This window comes from Chlorocebus sabaeus, chromosome 3 (genome assembly GCF_047675955.1).
Source record: "Chlorocebus sabaeus isolate Y175 chromosome 3, mChlSab1.0.hap1, whole genome shotgun sequence".
Classification (NCBI taxonomy): domain Eukaryota; kingdom Metazoa; phylum Chordata; class Mammalia; order Primates; family Cercopithecidae; genus Chlorocebus; species Chlorocebus sabaeus.
In genome coordinates, this window is record NC_132906.1 from 23,787,858 (window position 1) to 23,809,927 (window position 22,070).

General features: G+C 39.6%; 1 protein-coding gene across 1 annotated transcript in view; it reads left to right on the forward strand.

Annotated features, from left to right (window-relative positions):
* The window catches only part of COG3 (component of oligomeric golgi complex 3), a 74,353-nt gene continuing 52,283 nt past the window's right edge, over positions 1 to 22,070 (forward strand). Inside the window, exons 1-8 of the mRNA XM_007960331.3 lie at positions 1 to 319; positions 10,982 to 11,128; positions 13,735 to 13,796; positions 14,896 to 15,061; positions 16,269 to 16,343; positions 17,419 to 17,511; positions 18,267 to 18,392; positions 19,718 to 19,798. Of these exons, the coding sequence (XP_007958522.3) occupies positions 146 to 319; positions 10,982 to 11,128; positions 13,735 to 13,796; positions 14,896 to 15,061; positions 16,269 to 16,343; positions 17,419 to 17,511; positions 18,267 to 18,392; positions 19,718 to 19,798 (924 nt within the window). The 5' untranslated portion in view covers positions 1 to 145. The remainder of the gene's footprint in view (positions 320 to 10,981; positions 11,129 to 13,734; positions 13,797 to 14,895; positions 15,062 to 16,268; positions 16,344 to 17,418; positions 17,512 to 18,266; positions 18,393 to 19,717; positions 19,799 to 22,070) is intronic.

A 22,070-nucleotide genomic window follows, 5' to 3' on the forward strand; every position in this document is an offset into this window, starting at 1 on the left:
CGAACCGTTTCCGGGGTCAGGGCATTCCGGCCCGCCCCGCCGCCGGTGCAGTGCTGGACGCTCCGGTTCTCCCGGAAGTGGCCTGGGTCTCTCTCTCTGGGTCCCCTCCGCCCCGCTGCTGCTGAAGGCCGCGGGGGCGGCGGCGATGGCGGAGGCGGCGCTGCTGCTGCTGCCCGAGGCGGCGGCGGAACGGGACGCTAGGGAAAAGCTGGCTCTCTGGGATCGGAGACCGGACACGACGGCGCCGCTGACCGACAGGCAGACCGACTCGGTGTTGGAGCTGAAGGCGGCGGCAGAGAACCTGCCGGTGCCATCCGAGGTGAGGTGATGGGCAGGAACCGGGCTGGGGCGACGGGGCTGGGATTCTCCTCGGGCGCCCCGGCGGGACCCCGGCCTCACCAACCTCTGCCCAGGATATCTCTCCACTCCTCCCTGGCCTTGGTGGCAGATCCGGTGGGAGGGGCCTCTCACCTCCCAGGCTGTAAGGCTTCGCGCTGCCTGCGACCCCGACTCTAATCCTGCCCGGGGACGACTGTGGGGGCGTCCTGCAGCTGGTGCTCGCCGGAACTCAGTCCTCCCCTAGCAGCATGGGACGGTTGGCCCGGAGCCGTGCACCGAGCGTCTTGCCCCAGACAAGGCGTCCTGTCAGCCGAGGCGTAATCCTGCTGCCCACTCTATCCCAGAAGGAGAGGCAGCCAACCCGAGGTGCTGTGCTGCAGGACAGTCTCCAACGAGTGCTCGTTTACCGCCTTAATGAATCACCTAGGTTGCTTTGTCCATGGGGGTTTTGGGGACACCAAAACTTGGTCCTGAGTGACAGTTTCATTTTATCACACATTGAACTATGAGCTCTCAATCTAGTGCAGGTTATGGGTGATCAGATTTATTTCACCTATTGCAAAGCAATAAAAATGAATTTTATTTGAAAGCTGGCTCAGTACATTATTAAGCAGTGCTGGTTTTTGGTTTTAGTGTCAACGTGTTTGATCCACTTACCATTAGGATATTATGCACTACTGCTTCTTGTGTGATTCAATTAGTTGTAATAGCAGGAAGTAACATGAATTGTCACATGTTTGACAAACTTTTTCCAGTTTTGAGGGCCAGGTTTAGGAGGATTATTTTATATAAGCAGTGGTGATAGTTAATTTTGATGTTGGAAGCATTCTTTTCTCTCGCTCTGTCGCCCAGGCTGGAGTGCAGGGGCGCGACCTCGGCACACTGCAACCTCCACCTCCCGGGTTCAAGCGATTCTCCTGTCTTAGCCTCCCAAGTAGCTGATCACAGGTGCCTGCCACCACGCCTGGCTAATTTTTTGTATTTTTAGTAGAGATGGAGTTTCGCCCTGTTGTCCAGGCTGTTCTCCAACTCCTGACCTCAAGTGATCTGCCCGCCTCGGCCTCCCAAAATGCTGAGATTACAGCTGTGAGGTACCGTGCCAGGCCTGAAGCATTCTTTTTATACGATTTGGAATTGTGTCCAAATGAGTTTAGAGTCATTCAACTTTTTCTGTCCTCCAACTTTAGAGGTTGGATTTAAACGTTCTTTTCACATTCAGTGTTGTATGCTCTGCCATCAAATAGGCATTCTTTCTTGGGTTTCTGTTTCCACCTCTAGGAGGTGGTACCGGAAGTGAATCTGAAATAAACGAAGGAGCAGGTGGAAATTTCTTTGGCTTGGCTATCAAACTCTTATATGCTGGATAATAAAAGTTGTTTGCTCTATAAATTTTCCAGTCTGTTTATAATTGATTTGGCTCCTTACTGCAGCAGGATGCTTGGACTTAATAGCAGTGGGGGTGTGATGGGGGAGTTGCATATTCTCCAAAAAAATGTGTTTTCATTGCCGTGGGTCATAAACTATTATTTCTTATTCTCATTGAGCATGAAGGAGAACGTTTGGAATGAACTAAATGAAATCTTTCATTTTCACCCCATTCTTTCATATTTACCATTGGCCACATGCAGTCTTTAACATATGTTATGTCCCTACTCTGAGTTAGGTATCGGAGGTAGAAAGATAAATAGGAAAGACGAGATCCTTCACCTCATAGAGCTGACATAATTGTGGGGATCATGATTATGGAAAAAAAGAACAAAGAAGGTATGTTCAAACGGTGGTCCATAATATAAGGAAAATCAAATAGGATGGTGTGACAGAAGGGATGAGGTGTGTCCTTTTAGAGAAGGAGGGAAGGCCTTTCCAAGGAAGTGACAATCTGAGATGAGAACTGATGATGGAATACCTGAAGCTAGCCTTATAAAGACTTAAGAAATAACGTTGCAGCTGGAAGAAAGAACAGTGTAAGGTCATGGGTAGGGGATGAGCTTAAGGAGTGCAAGAATTCAGTGAGGGTCTTCTGGTACGTGCAGCTCAGTGTTGGATTCCTGTGAGAATGCAATAGCTGAGGCCAGACGCGGTGGCCCACGCCTGTAATTTCAGCACTTTGGAGGGCCAGGGCGGGCGAATCACTTGAGGTCAGGAGTTCAAGAGCAGCCTGGCCAACGTGGCAAAACACCATCTCTACTAAAAATACAAAAATTAGCTGGGTGTGGTGGTCCATTCCTGTAATCCCAGGTACTGGGGAGACTGAGGCACGAGAATCACTTGAACCTGGGAGGCGGAGATTGCCCCGAGCCGAGATTGCACCACCGCACTCTAGCCTGGGTGACAGGCAAGATTCTGTCCCCAAAAAAAAGAATGCAACAGCCGAGCTGGTTATGCACACATCCTGGAATCTTTGAGAAGGCAGTTCTCATTGCTCTTCAGCTTTACAGCCCTCATTTTCCTTTTCTAAAGTGTTTATATGTCGTTGGGAAGACTTTGGAGTTAATTTTTTTAGCCCTATTAGTACTCTTTTAACATTGGCACCAAAAGAGAGTGCCACAATTTTCATTTTGTCCAATCAGTGTAACTCAAGGATTTTCTCTAGTGTTTCACAAGTTTCACGAGATACATTACTTCCAGAACGACTGGAACTGAGCAGGCTAGTAGAATAGCAAGAGGCCAACTAACCCTAAGTACATATCATAAAGGTGTTAAGTTCTTTAGAGAATAGCTTTCTCTTTTATGAATGAGAACTAGTCTTATCTTACAAAGGAATTATACCCTTTTTTTGGCATTAGAGAAAATAATTTACAATAGAATATTAGGTAGACTTTTGTAGCCAGGGCAAACTTCTTAGTAGTGAGGGGCCTATTTCTGTTGAATTTAGTAATTCTTGATAAAATGCTAAAATAATTTATCCCAACATTTACCTATAATTTACTGTTACAGCTATTGTTTTCTTGCAGGCTGTGTGACCTTAGATGTGATGTTTATCTTTTCTAAGCCTTAATATTCTTCTTTATAAAATGGGGACTTAACTCATGGTGAGTACTTATCTCATAGGGAGTTGTGAGAATTATGTGAAATCACGTATGTAAGGTGCACATGGCAAGTTACTTGCTAGTATTATTCTTGTGCTTTCTTTCAAATCATTAACATCTTAAAAGAATAGATTAGAATCCTGTGATGCTGAGGTGGAATAGGTGTCATTCGCACCAAAGGTAAGAAAAGGAGAGGTTAGGTGCCTTGAGGAAGGTTCTGAGACTCCACCTATACCTCTTCAGTAATTTGCTCCAAGCAGAGAACATAACATCAGGTTTCGTTTAGGGAATTAGTTGATCAGATTGATTAAAAAAGTGGTTTTCTCCAACCCAGAGCTCTGCAAGAAGTAAAGCTTGGGAGAGAGAGGTATGACTTGTTATTTCATGGACCTGCTCAGCTGGTCAGGCCAAACTTGAGAATTTATTGTAGTTACTATTTAATGTTAGTGTCTCCATTTGCATAAACTATACAGTAGCTCTGCAGCCCTGGCCCACCAGCAATCTAAAACTGTGTTCTCTCTCTAGTGGTATCTGTCTGCTCCATCTGGAAGCCAGGACAGTGCTGGTAAGCAGGAGGCATTCAGTCTCCTCCTCCTTACAAGTGAATGAGAGGTCAGAACAGGAAAGTGTGTGATACCGCCACACCCCTTTTTGACTTGTCATTCTATGCCAGGTGTTTTGAGAAAGGAAGACAGCTGCCTCGTCTACTTAATGGGGGCATTTCCTCATATGCTATTAAAAAGCAACTTGTTTTGCTACTTTAAAAAATGATTTCTTTGAATCATGTGCATTATGGCTTCTCTTGCTTGGTTTGAGAGAAGATGGTTTTGTATTAGAACCAGGAAACAGGGAGCCTCTTTTTGCCTCTAGTTTTTCAAGTTCTTTTGATTGAAAAGTAGTATTTGTACGTGAAGTAATCAAATAGAATACTCTTTTATAAATTTAGAATATATTTACTCGCATCTAGGTTACAGAATATGTCTGGAATATCTGTAGTAGTTTCTCAAGTACAGTTTTCAAATGATTTATTTTCTAAAGTTAATTAGAAGATAAAACTTTTTTGGTTCAAGATAACAGACTGAGCACATGTGTATGACACCCCTAGATCCCTTTGAAATGACAGTAATAAATATGTGGCACACCAAAACCAAAGATGGTATCAATGAATCTGAAAGTTGGGCATATTTATAGAAGGCAGGAAGCAGGTAGTATCCTTTTGAAAATCATTCTAAAGACTTAACCACAGAACCAGGTGCAAATATTATAAAATTTGATAATCTAAAAAAGAGATAGTACAGGTGACAGAATTTGAGAGTAAACAGGGAAGAGATATAGAGGTACTAATTTCTTTATCTTACATGGTAAAGTAAGAGTGTATAGATAGGACCTAAAATTGATGAATTCAAACACAAAGCGGTAAATCTTTTTTTTTTTTTTGTTTAAGAGTTGTAAAGTTACCATAAAAGAATACTAAAAATGGTTAAACTGGTGAAAAGTGAGGGTGGTGGAGAATGTTACTTTTCATTTTAAGTCTTATGATTTGGATTAAAAAAATTATATATTTTGAATAATTTTCATAAAAGATTGATCAAAAATTCAAAAGTATTTCTTTAGTTCCTTCTACTTTTGTAGTTCTTCATTTCACCCTCAGACTCCTTAGAAAAACTTCTCAAAATATAAACATTGGTATTGGCTTAAAGAGGAAGAATTGGATGAGCAGGGGAGAGGGAAGAAGGGAGACTTGCTTTTCACTTAAATATCATTCTGTATTCTTGGGACTTTTAAAATAAGCACCCTTTATAGTTTAATGACAAGTCATGACAATGTAAGAGTAAATTCTGTCTTTTCCTTATACTCTGTTGAAGAGACATTTTAAAATGTTGCATATTAAGTGAAAAAGGCTAGGTGTGTATACTGTTATTTGCGTTTAAGAAAAGTATACTTCCTTTGTATATGCATAGACCATGTTAGAAAAGATGCTTAAGAAACTAGTAACATTGATAGCCTGCCCGTGAGGAGGAAACTAGATGGCTGGAGAATGAGTACGAGGGGAAGGAGACTTTTCACTGACTCCCTTGAGTTTTGTGCCTTGAGATTTATTACGTATTCAAATAAATACACTTAAAAGGACAGCTCTATGTATTATAAATGATTCTGGAACAAAAGGAATTATACTTTTTATCTGGAATTTGTTATATATTGTGAGATAGTATTAGAGTTATGCAGTGTAAGGCGTCATGAACTCTGATGGGAGAATATGATTATTACACTACTTATTAAAAAGGTGAAATAATGTAGATGCACTTGCAGTTATAAGAAATAATACTGAGAGATCTGTACACTTTGCCCAGTTTCCCGCAATAGTAACATTTTGCACAACTATAGTATCTGGTGTCACAACTGGGATTTTGACATTGATCTACATTCTTTCGGATAGATTTATAATTATTTTTCTCAAAAGAAATTGAATTACAGATGGATATGGGTCTAGGTGATATTGGGACTGGTTTGCCAGGTCCTCTATGTATTTTCAGTTTTTTTGGTGGTTGTCTTAGGATTTACAATATACAGATGGTCCCTGACTTATGATGGTTCAGCTTATGACTTTTGGCTTTATGTGAAAGCTACATGTATTCAGTAGAAAGTGTACCTGTGGTGCTGGGCATGGCAGTGAGCCACAGCTCCCAGTGAGCCACGTGCTTTTGACTTAGGATATTTTCAACTTCCGATGGGTCTATTGGGACACAACCCCATCATAGGTTGAGGAGCGTCTGTACTACTTTAATTAGTCACAGCCTACCTCTAACTATTATACCACTTCATGTATATAGTATAACAACCGTACAGCAGGATTCTTTGGCTGGGCATGGTGGCTCACGCCTGTAATCCCAACGCTTTGGGGGGCTGAGACAGGAGGCTCGCTTGAGCTCAGGAGTTCAGGAGTAGCCTGGGTAACATAGTGAGAGCTCATCTCTACAAAAAAAAAAAAAAAAAAAAAAAGAAAATCAAAAAGTTAGCTGGGTGTGGTGATGCTTGCCTGCAGCTGCAGCTACTTGGGAGGCTGAGGCAGGAGGATGGCTTGAGCCCCAGAAATCAAGGCTGCAGTGAGCTGTGATTGCACCACGGCACTTCAGCCTGGGTGGCAGAACAAGAACCTGTCTCAAAAAACACCCCAAAGAGTATGCTTCCATTTCTTCCTTTCCCTGTTTTGCAATATTGTTTTAGGCATTTTAATTTTACATATGTTATAAACCCACAGTACATTGTTACTACTTTTGCTTTTGACATTTCTTGCTGAGTGATTAAAAAAAGAAAAACTGTCATATGTACCTTCATTTTAATCATTTCTGGAGCACTTCAGTTTTTTGGGTAGATATGTGTTTCATCTAGCGTTATATTCCATCTGCCTGAAGAATGTTCTTTAACATTTCTTGTAGTATAGGTCTGCTGGTAATGAAATCTCTCAGCCTTTTTTTTTTTTTGAGACAGAGTTTCGCTCTTATAGTCCAGGCTGGAGTGCAATGGCATGATCTTAGCTCACTGCAACCTCTGCCTCCTGAGGTTCAAGCGACTCTCCTGCCTCAGCCTCCCGAGTAGCTGGGATTACAGGCACCCGCCACTACACCTGGCTAATTTTTGTATTTTTAGTAGAGACAGGGTTTCGCCATGTTGGCTAGGCTGGTCCTGGACTCCTGACCTCAGGTGATCCACCTGCCTCGGCCTCCCAAAGTGCTGGGATTATAGGCGTGAGCCACCGCGCCTGGCACTTCTGTTTGTTTTAAACAGTACTTATTTCTCCTTCATTTTAAACAGATAATTCTCTGTAGGTGTAGAACTCTGACTTGAGTGTTTTTCTTTTGACATTTTAAAGATGTCGGTCTGTTGTCTTCTGGCTTGTGTTTCTGATGAGAAGTCTGCTGTAATTTTTACCTTTATTTCACTGTGTAGAATATGCCTTTTTTCCTCTGGCTGCCTTCAAGCTTTTATCTTTGGTTTTTGAGAGTTTGAATATGATGTGCATAGAGGGGTTTGCCTGTGTGGATGTGTATATTCTGCTTGGGATTCTCCGAATTTTGTAGAGGTGTAGTTTTTTATCTTTCATTATTTTTGTAGAGTTCTCAACAGTTATTTCTTCAAATATATCTTCCACCCTGTTCTCTCTTGTTCTCCTTCTTTTGGGATCCCATTTACACATAATCATATAATTTGATACCATCACACAATTCTTGGATACTATGTTCAGTTTTTATTTTCCCAGTCTGTTTTCTCTACATGATCCATTCTGGGTGATTTTTATTGACCTAACTTCAAGTTCACTGATTTTTTTTCCCTTAACTGTGTTGTGTGTACTGATGAGCCCATTGCAGGTATTCTTTGTCTTTGTTACCATTATTTTTATTTGTCACATTTCCTTTTGACACAGTTTTCAGTTTTCTGTTGAAATTTTATATCTGTTCATACTGCTTATCTGTGTGTTACAGCAGAGCCTTTAACATGTTAATTACAGTTATTTTAGATTCCTTGTCTGATAGTTCTAGTCTCTTGCTCATCTGAGGCCGGCTCTGTTGATTGCTTTGTCTTTTGACTGAGCTGTTTTTTCTCTCTCTATTTTTTTCAAGACGGAGTCTTGCTCTGTCCCCCAGGCTGCAGTGCAGTGGCGTGATTTCAGCTCACTGCAAGCTCCGCCTCCGGGGTTCACGCCATTATCCTGCCTCAGCTTCCCGAGTAGCTGGGACTACAGGCACCCGCCACCACGCCCAGCTAATTTTCTGTATTTTGAGTAGAGATGGGGGTTTCACCGTGTTAGCCAGGATGGTCTTGATCTTCTGACCTCATAATCCGCCCACCTTGGCCTCCCAAAGTGCTGGGATTACAGGCTTGAGCCACTGCGCCCAGCCTGTTTTCTCTTGTAATGTTTGCCACCTCTTTTTTCCCCATGATTTGCCACAGGTGAGCCAGTGCTTACAGCCTGTCTCTTCCTGGAGGTGCCTGTCACTGCCCAGATTTTTATCTGCTTGGTTACTCTGCAACACTGATGGATTCAAGACTAGTTATTATCTTGTGGATTATTTGACTTTTTGTTATTGTGAGGGTGCAATCAACATTTCTTTCAGCTTTCTTCATCCTAGCCTAACTTTCATGTGTTTTCTGGTATATTTTCCAAATCTGAGCCTGATCACCCCAGCACCCCTTAGATATTATGTAAACAGTGCTGATAGAATTATGTGATTGAATTTTTCATGATCTATTCATATAGAACTAAATTTTACTGCTAATAAAATATACTTTTGTAAAGACAGCTTTACAAGAAGTCAATTAGATTTATAAACTTACTCTGTTGCTGCTAGTAGTTAGGAATAATAATAATAATATAATATCAGTACTCAAATGTATTGCTTACTATGTGTCGGGTCTGTGCTAAGTGCTTTACATGCAGCATTGCTTCAGGTGGGTTACCTTGAGCCTTGGGTGGCTCCCCAAGGAGACAGCTCATGTTGCTCATTGGAAGGTTTCTGCAGAGCAGGTGTAGATGCGGCTTATCCCAGCACAGCTTCCTCTGTCCTCCAGAACCCCCAGTGGCAGCACACAGTTGCTGATGACGCTTCAGACTCAGGATAAATTCTTACTGGATTTGAGAAACTTAATTCTTGCTGGGCCACAGTCCTTTTGTACTCAGGGATTGTGTTACCATTCAGAAAGAGTTTGCATGAAGAAGTGATGCCCTTAATGAGGCCTGTTTGCCTACACCCAGGACACTCCTAACTCTTGAGCCAGGCTCATTTGTGGGGAGAAGGCAGATCAAGGACCTTCCTGAACGCTTTGTCTGCAGCTTCCCGGCATTCCAAAGAGCTGATTTTCCCACATCTTTGTTTTCTTTTTTACTCTTTATAGTAGCCTCATGATACAGATACTGTACCTGTGTCAGCTAAGAGAAGAAATTGAGGATTAGAAACATCAAGTAATTTGCCCGATGTCACACAGCTTGTAAATGAACAGGAGCAGGATTCTAACTAGGCTGCATTGTAATGTACTTTACTGTACCATAAGTATAGCCCTATTTGAACCCATACACAACCCTATTTTTAAAGGACAGTGTTTCTAAATTAGTGGTGCATTTTGCACCTAGCTTATTTTAGCTTTGAAGAGAAAATGCCATCTTCAGATGAAACTTCTATATTTAGAAAGTAGACAGGGCAGCAACTTCTTAAGACCTTGGATCATGTCTTGTATCAGTGGACCTTAAATGTCATAAACTAAGAACTGAGGGCTAAAAACTGGAATTGAACCTAAACAATTAGGTCCTTTTACTTTCCCCAGCATCTATTTTCCCTTTGTTTTGGTCTAAAAACAGTTTGTCTGTATGCCTATAAATAAACACCTGGCCTTTCTTTGGTAGTGCAGAACTAGAAAGTACTGTAGATCTAATATTGTCAAAGTGAGACCTTGTCAGTGGGCCTCTTCTGAAACTAATGGGAAACTCTAAAATTCTTCTTATTCAGTTGTAATTTCAAAATTTGTCACAGGAAGGTGTGGTGAGATGTGCCAGTGGGTAGGTGGAAATGGTAGGAGGAGGTAATGTTTATTTCTAATCAATTCTTGGGTGTGATTTATTTATTTATTTTTTTAGGCAGGGCCTCACTCGCGTGCAGTGGCACGACCTCAACTCACTGCAGCCTCCACCTCCTGGCTCAGGTGATCCTCCCATCTCAACCTCCCAAGTTGCTGTACCGCAGATATGTGCCACCACACCCAGCTAATTTTTATTTTTATTTTTGTAGTTTTAGTAGAGACGGAGATTTCACTATGTTGCCCAGGCTAGTCTCAAACTCCTGGGCTCAAGTGATCCACCCAACTCTGCCTCTCAAAGTGCTGGGATTACAGGCGTGAGCCACTGAACCCAGTCATTGGGTGTGATTTGTTAATCCTGTTAGTTGGTCAGACTTTTGTGTTAGATACCAGGGAGGGCAAGCTACTTTTAATAGCACACAGGTTTTCTCTTTGCCTGGTGGTAGTTCACAAGAGGCTCAAGTGAGAAAATGTGTGTGGATTAGCACAGATTTACCACCCTTTTTAGACAACTAACTCAGACCAGATGTGAGATGTGGTGGCTCATGCCTGTAATCCTAGCACTTTGGGAGGCTAAGGTGGGGGGATCTCTTGAGCCCAGGAGTTTGAGACCAGCCTGGGCAACATGTCTAGACCCCCAACTCTACCAAAAATACAAAAATTATCTGGGCATGGTGGTGCGTGCCTGTAGTCTCAGCTACTTGGAGATTGAGGTGGGAGGATGGCTTGACTTCTGGAGGCAGAGGTTGCAGTGAGCTGAGGTGGCGCCTTGCATGTCAGCCTGGACGACAGAGCAAGACCCTGTCACCAAAAAAAAAAAAAAAAGCTTACTAATGGTGGGACATCAGTGTCATGTTTATATTTTGAGACTGTCATTTAAAATAGAGCCTAAAGTGTTAGTATTATATAGTATTTATTAATTTACTATGATTTAATAGAAAATATTTCTTTCTATTTCAAAACAACTGAGATGGCAACCCAATCTTGAGTTAAGTTCAGAGAATTTTCAAGTTACTTAAATATCTTTGTGACTCTCTTTTTTCAAGCTTCCAATTGAAGACTTGTGCAGTTTAACATCCCAGTCACTGCCCATTGAACTGACTTCAGTAGTGCCTGAATCTACAGAAGACATTCTCTTGAAGGGCTTCACTTCCTTAGGAATGGAAGAAGAAAGAATTGAAACCGCACAGCAGGTGAATTGCAGTATCTTTTCTAAGGATGTTTGATTATTTCAGATGTCTCAAGACAAGGCTAATAAAAAAAGTTCTGAACATTTGTCACCATAGTTAACATCAAGTCTTTCTAGAACATTCTTGATTTTGCGTTAGTTGTGGCTGTTTAAGTGTTTTAAATGAATCTGTTGCGCAATTATAGTTATAATGTATGTGAAAAACATGATATTCCACATTTGGACATTGATAGATTATTGAGGTTCTGATGTCTTGTGCCCTCTTGACTTCCCCCAGTGTCTGTCTGCTGTTAACCTCTTCCCTCAGTGTGTGCATGGGTACCCCTCCATCTCACTTGTTGCTAGGTAGTCCCTTTTTTAAAAACCCAAATATTCTTTTAATATTAACACTTGTAGTTATTTTTCAATAATTTAGCATGTGTAACTTTTTCTTGTTTTTTGTTCATTCCTCATTAGAAACCTAAGCTTATAGTAGTTTCTTCTGCCACTTTCCTTGTCTCCTCTTCCTTGGCCTATTAAGAGTCAAAGTTGAGGCATTTACCAAATAAAACATAAAGTACATGTATTGGAACTGGATTGCATATACAGTAAGTCGAGAGAGGCAGTTCTACAAACCGATGAAGAATTCCAGCTCCTGAGCTAGGCTGACCTGCACCTGAAAGTCACCTCCATCATTTAGCATCTTTGTGAGCTTAGGCAAATTACTTAGCTTCTTAGATCTTTAGTTTCCTAATATATAAAACAGGAATAATTATATATTATTTCGTAGGATTTTTGTGAGCGTTAAAGAAGATAATGCATGTAAATGCATTGTGTAGCAAGTACACAGTAAATGCTCAGCAAATGATAGCCAAGGTACATGGCAAGCCTCCTGTATACCCATGACATTGAATCTTACTTGAGATTCAGTGTTCTCAAGTTCACTTGAAGGTAGTCTTGCACCACGTCTATGAACTAGTTTGAACTGCTTAAAAAAAATCTTCTGGATGAAACTTATACCTGTTCTCCCTTGAAAATAAAAAAAAACTGATATACTGACTTATAATTTATGTACAATAATATGTGTTCATTTTGAGTGTCAGCTCAATGAGTTTTGAAAAGTGTATATACCTATGTATGTAACCAACAACTATAATTAAGATATAAAACATTTCTGTCACCCCAAAAAGTTTCTTCATACTCGTTTAAGGTCAACTCCCCACGTCCACCTTTTAAATAATAGACATTTTTCAGGCCAGAATTCAGATCCAGGGCTAGCTGATACCAGAGTCCATATTCTGTTTTTTTTGTTTGTTTGTTTGTTTGTTTTTGAGATGGAGTCTTGCTCTGACACCCAGGCTGGAGTGCAGTGGGCGATCTTGGCTCACTGCAAGCTCCACCTCCCGGGTTCATGCCATTCTCCTGTCTCAGCCTCCCGAGTAGCTGAAACTACAGGCACCTGCCACCACGCCCGGCTAATTTTTTGTATTTTTAGTGGAGATGGGGTTTCACCATGTTAGCCGTGATGGTCTCAATCTCCTGACCTCGTGATCTGCCCGCCTTGGCCTCCCAAAGTGCTGGGATTATAGGCGTGAGCCACCACACCGGGCCCCACAGTCCATATTCTTAAACCACTCTGTAATATTATTTTTGAGTTAGAGCCTCACAGTTCTTATTAGATAACGTTAATATTGATATTTGCCCAAAGCACTATATTACCTACTCAAATTTTGTACGATTATAGCAAGTAGGCATTAGCCTATTAGGAAGAAATATTCATTTTTTACGTATTGTATGTTTAATACTCTTCCTTATTTGACTCTAAAAATGGCCAGTTTTTTGTTTGTTTTTTTTTTTCAATCCTTAAGACATCTGAAATGGCCTTTTTTTTTTTTTTTTTTTTTGAGACGGAGTCTTGCTCTGTCACCCAAGCTGGAGTGCAGTGGCGCCATCTCAGTTCACTGCAAGCTCTGCCTCCCGGGTTCATGCCATTCTCCCGCCTCAGCCTCTTGAGTAGCTGGAACTACAGGCACCTGGCTTATTTTTTGTATTTTTAATAGAGACGGAGTTTCACCATGTTAGCCAGGATGGTCTTGATCTCCTAACCTTGTGATCTGCCCACCTCTGCCTCCAAAAGTGCTGAGATTACGGCGTGAGCCACCGCGCCTGGCCCTTTTCTTTCTAAGACAGAGTTTCGCTCTGTTGCCTGGGTTTAAGCGATTCTCCTGCCTCAGCCTCCCGAGTAGCTGGGATTACAGGCATGTGCCACCACGCCTGGCTAATTTTTGTATTTTTAGTAGAGACGGGGTTTTACCATATTGGCCAGGCTGGTCTCGAACTCCCGACCTCAGGTGATCCGCCCACCTCAGCCTCCCAAAGTGCTGGGATTACAGATGTGAGCCACCACACCCAGTGAAATGGCCAATGTTTTAATATCTTTTGCTTTTCCTAGCATATGGATATTGTGGATATAATTAAATTATCTTCTCCTGGCTTAAAACTGATTATGGCTGAGCCCTAAACAATAAAACTTGGATAGTGTCTGTCTTTTTGACTTGCTGTTTAGCATGTAGCCACTTTAAATTTTGTCAGTTTTAGTTTTGTTCACAATATAATACTCTATTTTTCCAGTTTTTCTCATGGTTTGCAAAGCTGCAAACTCAGATGGATCAAGATGAAGGAACTAAATATAGGTATGTGTGTCTCTTGCATTTGTTGGATATCTTAATTTTTAGATCACAGTCATCTGAAGCATTTCATAATCAGTGTCTTTAAATAAAATTAAGGTAGTAAGAAAACTGTAACAGCCATATATTCTTTAAGAACAGCCAGTGAGAAGATTTGGGTCTTTAAAACTGTCATTTAGAAGTTGTGTGATTAAAAACAAAAAGAGAATTACATTATAATTAATAGGTTAGGAGGGATAGATGTTAGTTTTCAGATAACTCCAGGAAGAACTAGGTTCAAGTAGGAGTTTCAGAGGAATTCTAGGAGGTGTTTGTTGCTTTTTAGAAGGAGAAACATTCCTGAAAGACTTTCAGGATGGCCACTTTGGTTGGTTGTAACTATACTTCTGTCAGTGGATGTTGATAGCATGGGGGAAATGACAGTGTACAGTTTCTAGCTGACTTTGGGGGCTGTGGGTCGAGTGTATTGATTTTTTGGTGGCTGTTATTGCTAGGCAGTGTGGTAGACTCTTTAATGTATGATCCCATTTAATCTTCATAACAGCTCTGTGAGGAAAGATACTACTATTCTTATCCCTCCTAACCTATTAATTGTAATGTAATTCTCTTTTTGTTTTTAATCACACAACTGAGGCCTGGAAATAATAAGTAACTTGCTTAATCTCATGCAGACTGGGGCAGAGCTGGTGCTTGGACCCAGGTCTTCTAATTCTAAATCTAGAATTCTTTCCATGACATCACACCGTCTTTCAAAGAGGAGAGTGATCGGAAGGATTGACCTTACTTGGTGGCTTGGGATGGCTTTGGTGTCCCAGTCTTTAGAAGTTGAGCCAGTGATTCATTGCCTTATATGTGAAAAGCCAGGTTATGGCTTCAAGGCTAATTCCTTTTGTTACTTATAGCATTAGTGATTTGCCTTCTTAAATATTGAAACAGTTCATGACATAACTTTCGGTACATTTCTTAACATAATCAACTGATGTGTGTAGGCCAGACTTTCCTCCTGAAATTCGAACGTTTTGGGGAAAATGAGCCTTTGTTGTTTTTTTACTATGCTTACTGGGGGAAAGATTGTTGCCAATCCCCTTTTGGTTCTGTTTTCTAGACAGATGAGGGATTACTTGTCTGGGTTTCAGGAGCAGTGTGATGCTATACTGAATGATGTAAACAGTGCTCTTCAGCATCTGGAGTCTTTGCAGAAACAGTATCTTTTTGTGTCCAATAAGACAGGAACCCTACATGAAGCCTGTGAACAGCTCCTAAAAGAGCAGGTAATTTGGAGTAAGCAAGAGGGTCAGTTGTTATATTTAACATTTTAAAATAGATGAATACAGTTTTATTTTCATTTTCTTAATTTCTCCAAGATGTTCAGCTCTGCTGTGTTTGAGGCCTGTGCTCAGCATGCAGATTGTTGCAGTGACAGCCTGCTTTTTAAGCGCATGTGAATAGCACTGGCAAGCCTTCTTATGTTTTGAGCTGTTAGGTCTCAGTACAATTTCAGAATGTAGTGGCTATGTTGGTTTGCTCTGTCCACTCTTTATTACTGACACTTTTATTTTTTATTTTTATTTTTTTTGCTCTGTTGCCCAGGCTGGAGTGCAATGGCATGATCTCAGCTCTTTGCAACCTCTGCCTCCTGGGTTCAAGCGATTCTCCTGCCTCAGCCTCCCAGGTAGCTGGGATTACAGGCGTGTGCCACCATACCTGGCTAATTTTTGTATTTTTAGTAGAGACAGGGTTTCATCCTGTTGGCTAGGCTGGTCTCAAACACCTGACCTCAAGTCCTCTGCCCTGTTCAGCCTCCCTAAGTACTGGGATTACAGGTGTGAGTCACTGCACCCGGCTACTGACACTTTTCAAAGAAGTATAGTGAGGCTGGGTGCGGTGGCTCACGCCTGTAATCCCAGCACTTTGGGAGTCCCAGGCGGGGAGATCTTGAGGTCAGGAGATCGAGGCCATCCTGGCTAACACAGTGAAACCCCGTCTCTACTAAAAATACAAAAGTTAGCTGGGCGTGGTGGCAGGTGCCTGTAGTCCCAGCTACTTGGGAGGCTGAGGCAGGAGAATGGTGTGAACTCAGGAGGTGGAGCTTGCAATGAGCCGACATCGCGCCACTGCACTCCAGCCTGGGCGACAGAGCGAGACTTCAAAAAAAAAAAAAAACATAGTGATTATACTAATGGTGACATTTTGAAAAGATCAACTGATTGATTTTTTTTGACTTAGAGCTAGAACACTTAAGTACTTCTGTGTGTTTTATAAATGTGATCATTTATTATTTTATGAAGAGATCATATGAAATTTACTGTAATATTATCGCCTATTTTAGTTCATGATTATAGAAATACTTGAGCTGTATTCTTATATCTGATATAACTCTCTGTGTCTAATGTGAATCTATTTAGTGTAACTTTGAGACTGGCATGTTGATTCTTGTATTCTTATAATAATTGATTTTTCTCTTTTAAAAAACGCAAGTCGGAACTTGTTGATCTGGCTGAAAACATTCAACAAAAGCTTTCCTATTTTAACGAATTGGAAACTATTAACACAGTAAGCATTGTTCTTTACTTCTTATAAAGTTAGTGATTTTTATTTTATTTTTGCCTTTCTTCGTGTAATCTTTAAATCTATAAATTGGCTTGAGTGATATTTTAACTTAGCTTGATTGCTAATAGATATTCCTATTTGTAGACAGTGGAGATACCATTACCAGTTCAGATTTTAAAATATTTGAGTTAAGGTGTATTTCTTAAATTGTATTCTTGGTATTAAAATCTCTTTATTGATTACCTCTTGTAGTTTCTTATTTGTAAGCTTTGAGGAAGATTTTAAGAAGAAATATTCAGTTTTAGATTTTGCTGTGGTTGTGCTACTATGATAGTAGTCAAAACCTTTTTGAAACTTATTCTCATGTTTAGTTTGAAGAAAAGTATAGTCCTCAAAATGTATACTTGTAATCCAATGAAGTATAATAGTTCCAATAAAGACAGGTATGTAAATGATATTTCTGTTTCTGACTCATAAATTAATCATAACTCTGTATAAATCATGTTATTAAAATCATTTAATCATAGGTATTTAGTTTGTTAAAGACATAACTAAAACTAGTGACTAGTTAACAATGGAATGCAGTGGAAAGTAGTCGTTGCCAAGCTATTTCTGTATCAGGATAAGAAATGATTGACTGGTTGTATTTTACTTTCATAGTATGACTGTTCAATGTAGTATGACTGCTAGTTAATCATTTAACCTGCAGAAAAATCACCATTGTTTGCAAGTAGAAAAATTATGTATATTGTATACCAGAAAGTGAGAAATCTAGGTATTTCATATATTATTTGAATATGACATTGTATAGTGGGGTAATATGTACTATGTCCTAATTCATGAAGAGTACCATTAAAGCTTATTAGGAATAAACTGAATTAACTCAGTATGCTTTTTCTATTTGTCGCTTCTTTATTGTACATGTGGGCTACGTTTGAGGATATTTTGGTGACTTCTAAAATTTATTATAAAGACCTGTTATGTCCTAAAGGCAAATATGCTGACTCTGATCCATAGTTTCCAACTTTTATCTGTATCATTTTTTGTGAATTAAGATTGTTTTCTTTTTCCCTTAAAGAAATTGAATTCCCCTACATTGTCGGTGAATAGTGATGGATTTATACCTATGCTGGCCAAGTTAGATGATTGTATAACATATATCTCATCTCATGTAAGTCATAGTATTTTTGCATGTTTTAAAGAAATCTTAAGATTCCTATTGCTATTCCTATTTTTTTTGTATTTTTCAACTTTTCTGTATTTAGCAAACATTCCTATTATATCACTTTTTGTGCTGTAAAGTGATTATTTCTGCCCAAGGGAAAAATATGTATTTGTAACATATTAAAGAAAAGTTGTAGTGAATTCTTAGTTGTTGTTAGCAGTGGTGTAAAAAGTACTTTTAGCTCCTGCAATGGCCCCTGGAATGGAATGCGTCCTGGCTGACTCAGCTTTATCCCATCTAACAGGATGAGCCATTTTTAAATTGTTGGTGTCTTGACGTGCTAGATATTTCTTTGGAAACAGAAAGTGTTACTTGGGGGGAAATAAAGGGACAAGCCCTTTGATTTAATCACCCTCTATTTCTCTTTTTTCAGGATTTTTGCTGTGTTTATTTCCCCAACTCCTCTTCTTTCCCTAGTTGGGCCTTACATATTAGCCTTGAAGTCCGTGGGGTGCTGAAAATATCTTTTGCTAACAACTGCAGATATGTATTTAGCTCCTACTTTCTGCCAGGCTCAGGGGGTTTGACTGTGACTAAAACAGTCACAGTATTTATTCATCTTCTTGGAGTTTATGATCTTTATGAAATCTGTCTTTGAACTTTATATATTGTTTTACATAGGGACACCTTGGTTTTCACTAAAAGCTTGCTTTTTGTCTGTGTTCGTTTCCACTTTGTAAATCTTTCTCTTTTCCTTATAGCCTAATTTTAAAGATTATCCCATATATTTGCTGAAGTTTAAACAGTGTCTTTCTAAAGCTTTACATCTCATGAAGACATATACTGTGAACACACTACAGACCCTCACAAATCAGTTACTGAAAAGGGTGAGTTAACTGATCTCAACAACAGGTTTTTGTTGTTGTTGTTGTTTTTGATTCTTTCATCTTCCATCATCTTTGGCTGAGATTAGTACTTTGTAATTCCAAAAAATTTTTACCTTTTGTTAAGAATATGTACTACAGCTTTTTATTTATGCTAGGGAAAAATGACTATGTTATAAATATCACTTGCAAATGTTATTTTCAAATAATGTTTAATAGTGTGAGACGTATTCAGTACTATATGATGAATAATAAGATACAAATCATTTGTCTCTTAAAACATTCCTTTTCTATCTTTTTCATGGAAATATTAGAAGGAAATATACCAAAATCATAAAAGTGGCTCCGTCTGAGTGGTGGGATAATTTAATATGCTTTTGAAGCATATTCATATGCATAATTATGCATCTCATAATGCATAATTTAAATTTTATTCTTTACACTTTTTTTGTATTTTTCAACTTTTCTGTATTTAGCAAACATTTTTATTGAGCACTGCCTAATGCTTGGTATTTTATTAGGAACTGTAGAGAAACAAAGCGGAGCTAGTAACGTCCCTGCCCTCATGGAGCTTATATTCAAAAGAAATAACCAGTACAGAAAGAAGCAAATCAATTAGTTAATTACGGATTGTAGTTGATTCTAGGTGGAAAATTAACAGAGTGTAAGCTTAGAAAATAAGACTAGAACAAGCTAGATGGTCATTGAAAATATTCCTTTCCTAAGAAAATAAAATCATAAACGTTATATTTTGGTTTTTAAGTTTATTTTCTGAAGAATGTGGAGTGTCTTCTTGAACTTTCCATTCAAAGCTTGTGATGTTTGGCTTGCAGTTTTACTTTCACATTGTTCTTAGCTGACACACCAACCAACCTATATATTTTTTATTTTGCAAAATTTTCAGTAAGTTTAGGAAACTAATATCTCATAAATACTGTACCTATTATATGCTAGTGCTTTACTATTGAGCTGCACCAAACCTTTAGGGTTCAATGGATGCACTGAGTCTTAGAGGGATGAAGTATGGGCCAGTGTCCTACATTCAATGAGTGGCAGAATGTGAATCTCAATTCGGATCTGTTTACCACCAAAATTTAAATAATGTAAGGTTAATTTTAACTATAAAGGAGGGAGAGATGACAGTTCCATTTAATTATTTCTCATTTGTAGCCATAATAATAATTAATCTCCCTGAGATTTTTCTCCCTAAGCTTTGGTTGGTATGCAGGCCAAGCAGTAGCCATAGGAAATGGTTTCTGTTGGGTTTTCTGAATGATTATTTGTTTGCTAATTATCTTCCTTCCCTATCCTCCCCCATGTTTCTTTAGGATCCTTCATCTGTACCTAATGCAGACAATGCCTTCACATTATTTTATGTGAAATTTCGAGCTGCTGCCCCCAAAGTCAGAGTAAGTCTATTGACATAACTAGTACATTGCTATGAAATTTGTTCATCCAGCCCTTTTGAAGTACTATTGTATGTTAGGCTCTTTGTTTATACTGAGGAAGTGAACTTGAATGAAAGGTTGACATTGTCCTTCCACATTATAGCAGTGTATCTTAGTGTTGTGTCTAGGTTCTTGAAGTCCACAGAGCAGGAAACATCTAGCTTTTCCTATGATGCTCAGGGACAGTTTCTAGATGAAGATGATAGACGAGTTTTGAAAGCTTGACTGGTGGTCGTGAAGGGACCGATAAGGGTGTTTTGATAAACAGAGAACAGCACATATAGGGAAGGTTGTAGGAGACCTAAAAGACATACATTTGGGAGAGACCTTTATACTTCAAAGACTCTCTCACGAGGGATGTTACATGTCATGCTAATATAGGAATAGTAGAGAATCAATGAAGTGGTGTCTTAAACAGAGGAGTTATTTGGTCAGATTTGCCAAACAGACATGTAAACCAATGGAACAGAATAGAGAACTCAGAAATAAATGCATGCATTTTCGGCCAACTGATTTTTGGTAAAGTCACCAAGAACAGTTAGCGGGGAAAGGATGATTGCTGGGAAAACTAGATATTCATATGCAGAAAAATGACACTAGACCTCTGTCTCTTGCTATATACAAATATCAAAATAAAATGGATTAAAGACTTAAGGTCTAGCCGGGTGCGGTGGCTCAAGCCTATAATCCCAGCACTTTGGGAGGCTGAGTCGGGCAGATCACGAGGTCAGGAGATCGAGACCATCCTGGCTAACCCGGTGAAACCCCGTCTCTACTAAAAAATACAAAAAACTAGCCGGGCGAGGTGGCGGGCGCCTGTAGTCCCAGCTACTCGGGAGGCTGAGGCAGGAGAATGGCGTAAACCCGGGAAGCGGAGCTTGCAGTGAGCTGAGATCCGGCCACTGCACTGCAGCCTGGGCGACAGAGCGAGACTCCGTCTCAAAAAAAAAGAAAGCATAGGGGAAATGTTTTAGGTAGGATATTGGTCTAGGCCAAGATTTTATGGCTAAAACTTCAAAAGCATGGGCAACAAAAACAAAAATAGACAAATGGGGCTATAATAATCTTAAAAGCTTCTGCCCAACAAAGGAGACAATCACCAGAGTGAATAGACAACCTGTAGAATAGTAGAAAACATTTACAACTATTCATCTGACAAGGGACTAATATTCAGAATATAACTTAACAGAAGAAAACCCCAAATAATCCCATTAAAAAGTAGGCAAATGCTGCTTGCAATAGTGCCTAACTTTAAAATGGCATGTATGATTATTTAGAAGATACACTTTATGTTATTTGATTCTCTCAGTTTTTTTACAGAAATTATGAAAATAATTGTAATTTTTAAAGCTTTTTCATCAGGGTAAACTTCAAACTCATAAAAAAGTTGTTTCATCACCTTAAGAATTGTCAACTCAGGGCCAATCTTTTTTTTTTTTTTTTTTTTTTGCCTTTTATAATTTTTATTTTTTATTTTTTATTTTTTATTATTATTATTATACTTTAAGTTCTAGGGTACATGTGCATAACGTGCAGGTTTGTTACATATGTATACTTGTGCCATGTTGGTGTGCTGCACCCATCAACTCATCATTTACATCAGGTATAACTCCCAATGCAATCCCTCCCCCCTCCCCCCTCCCCATGATAGGCCCCGGTGTGTGATGTTCCCCTTCCCAAGTCCAGGTGATCTCATTGTTCAGTTCCCACCTATGAATGGGAACATGCGGTGTTTGGTTTTCTGTTCTTGTGATAGTTTGCTAAGAATGATGGTTTCCAGCTGCATCCATGTCCCTACAAAGGACACAAACTCATCCTTTTTTATGGCTGCATAGTATTCCATGGTGTATATGTGCCACATTTTCTTAATCCAGTCTGTCACTGATGGACATTTGGGTTGATTCCAAGTCTTTGCTATTGTGAATAGTGCCGCAATAAACATACGTGTGCATGTGTCTTTATAGCAGAATGATTTATAATCCTTTGGGTATATACCCAGTAATGGGATGGCTGGGTCATATGGTACATCTAGTTCTAGATCTTTGAGGAATCGCCATACTGTTTTCCATAATGGTTGAACTAGTTTACAATCCCACTGGAGACACAATGAGGAGACAGATATATCCTAAGAGTACACACTTGTATATATTCCAAGAGTACACACCTATACAACAATGAGCAAACAATGAAGGTTTTAAAACTGTACAACTGATTGCTTATTTTAAAAATTGGC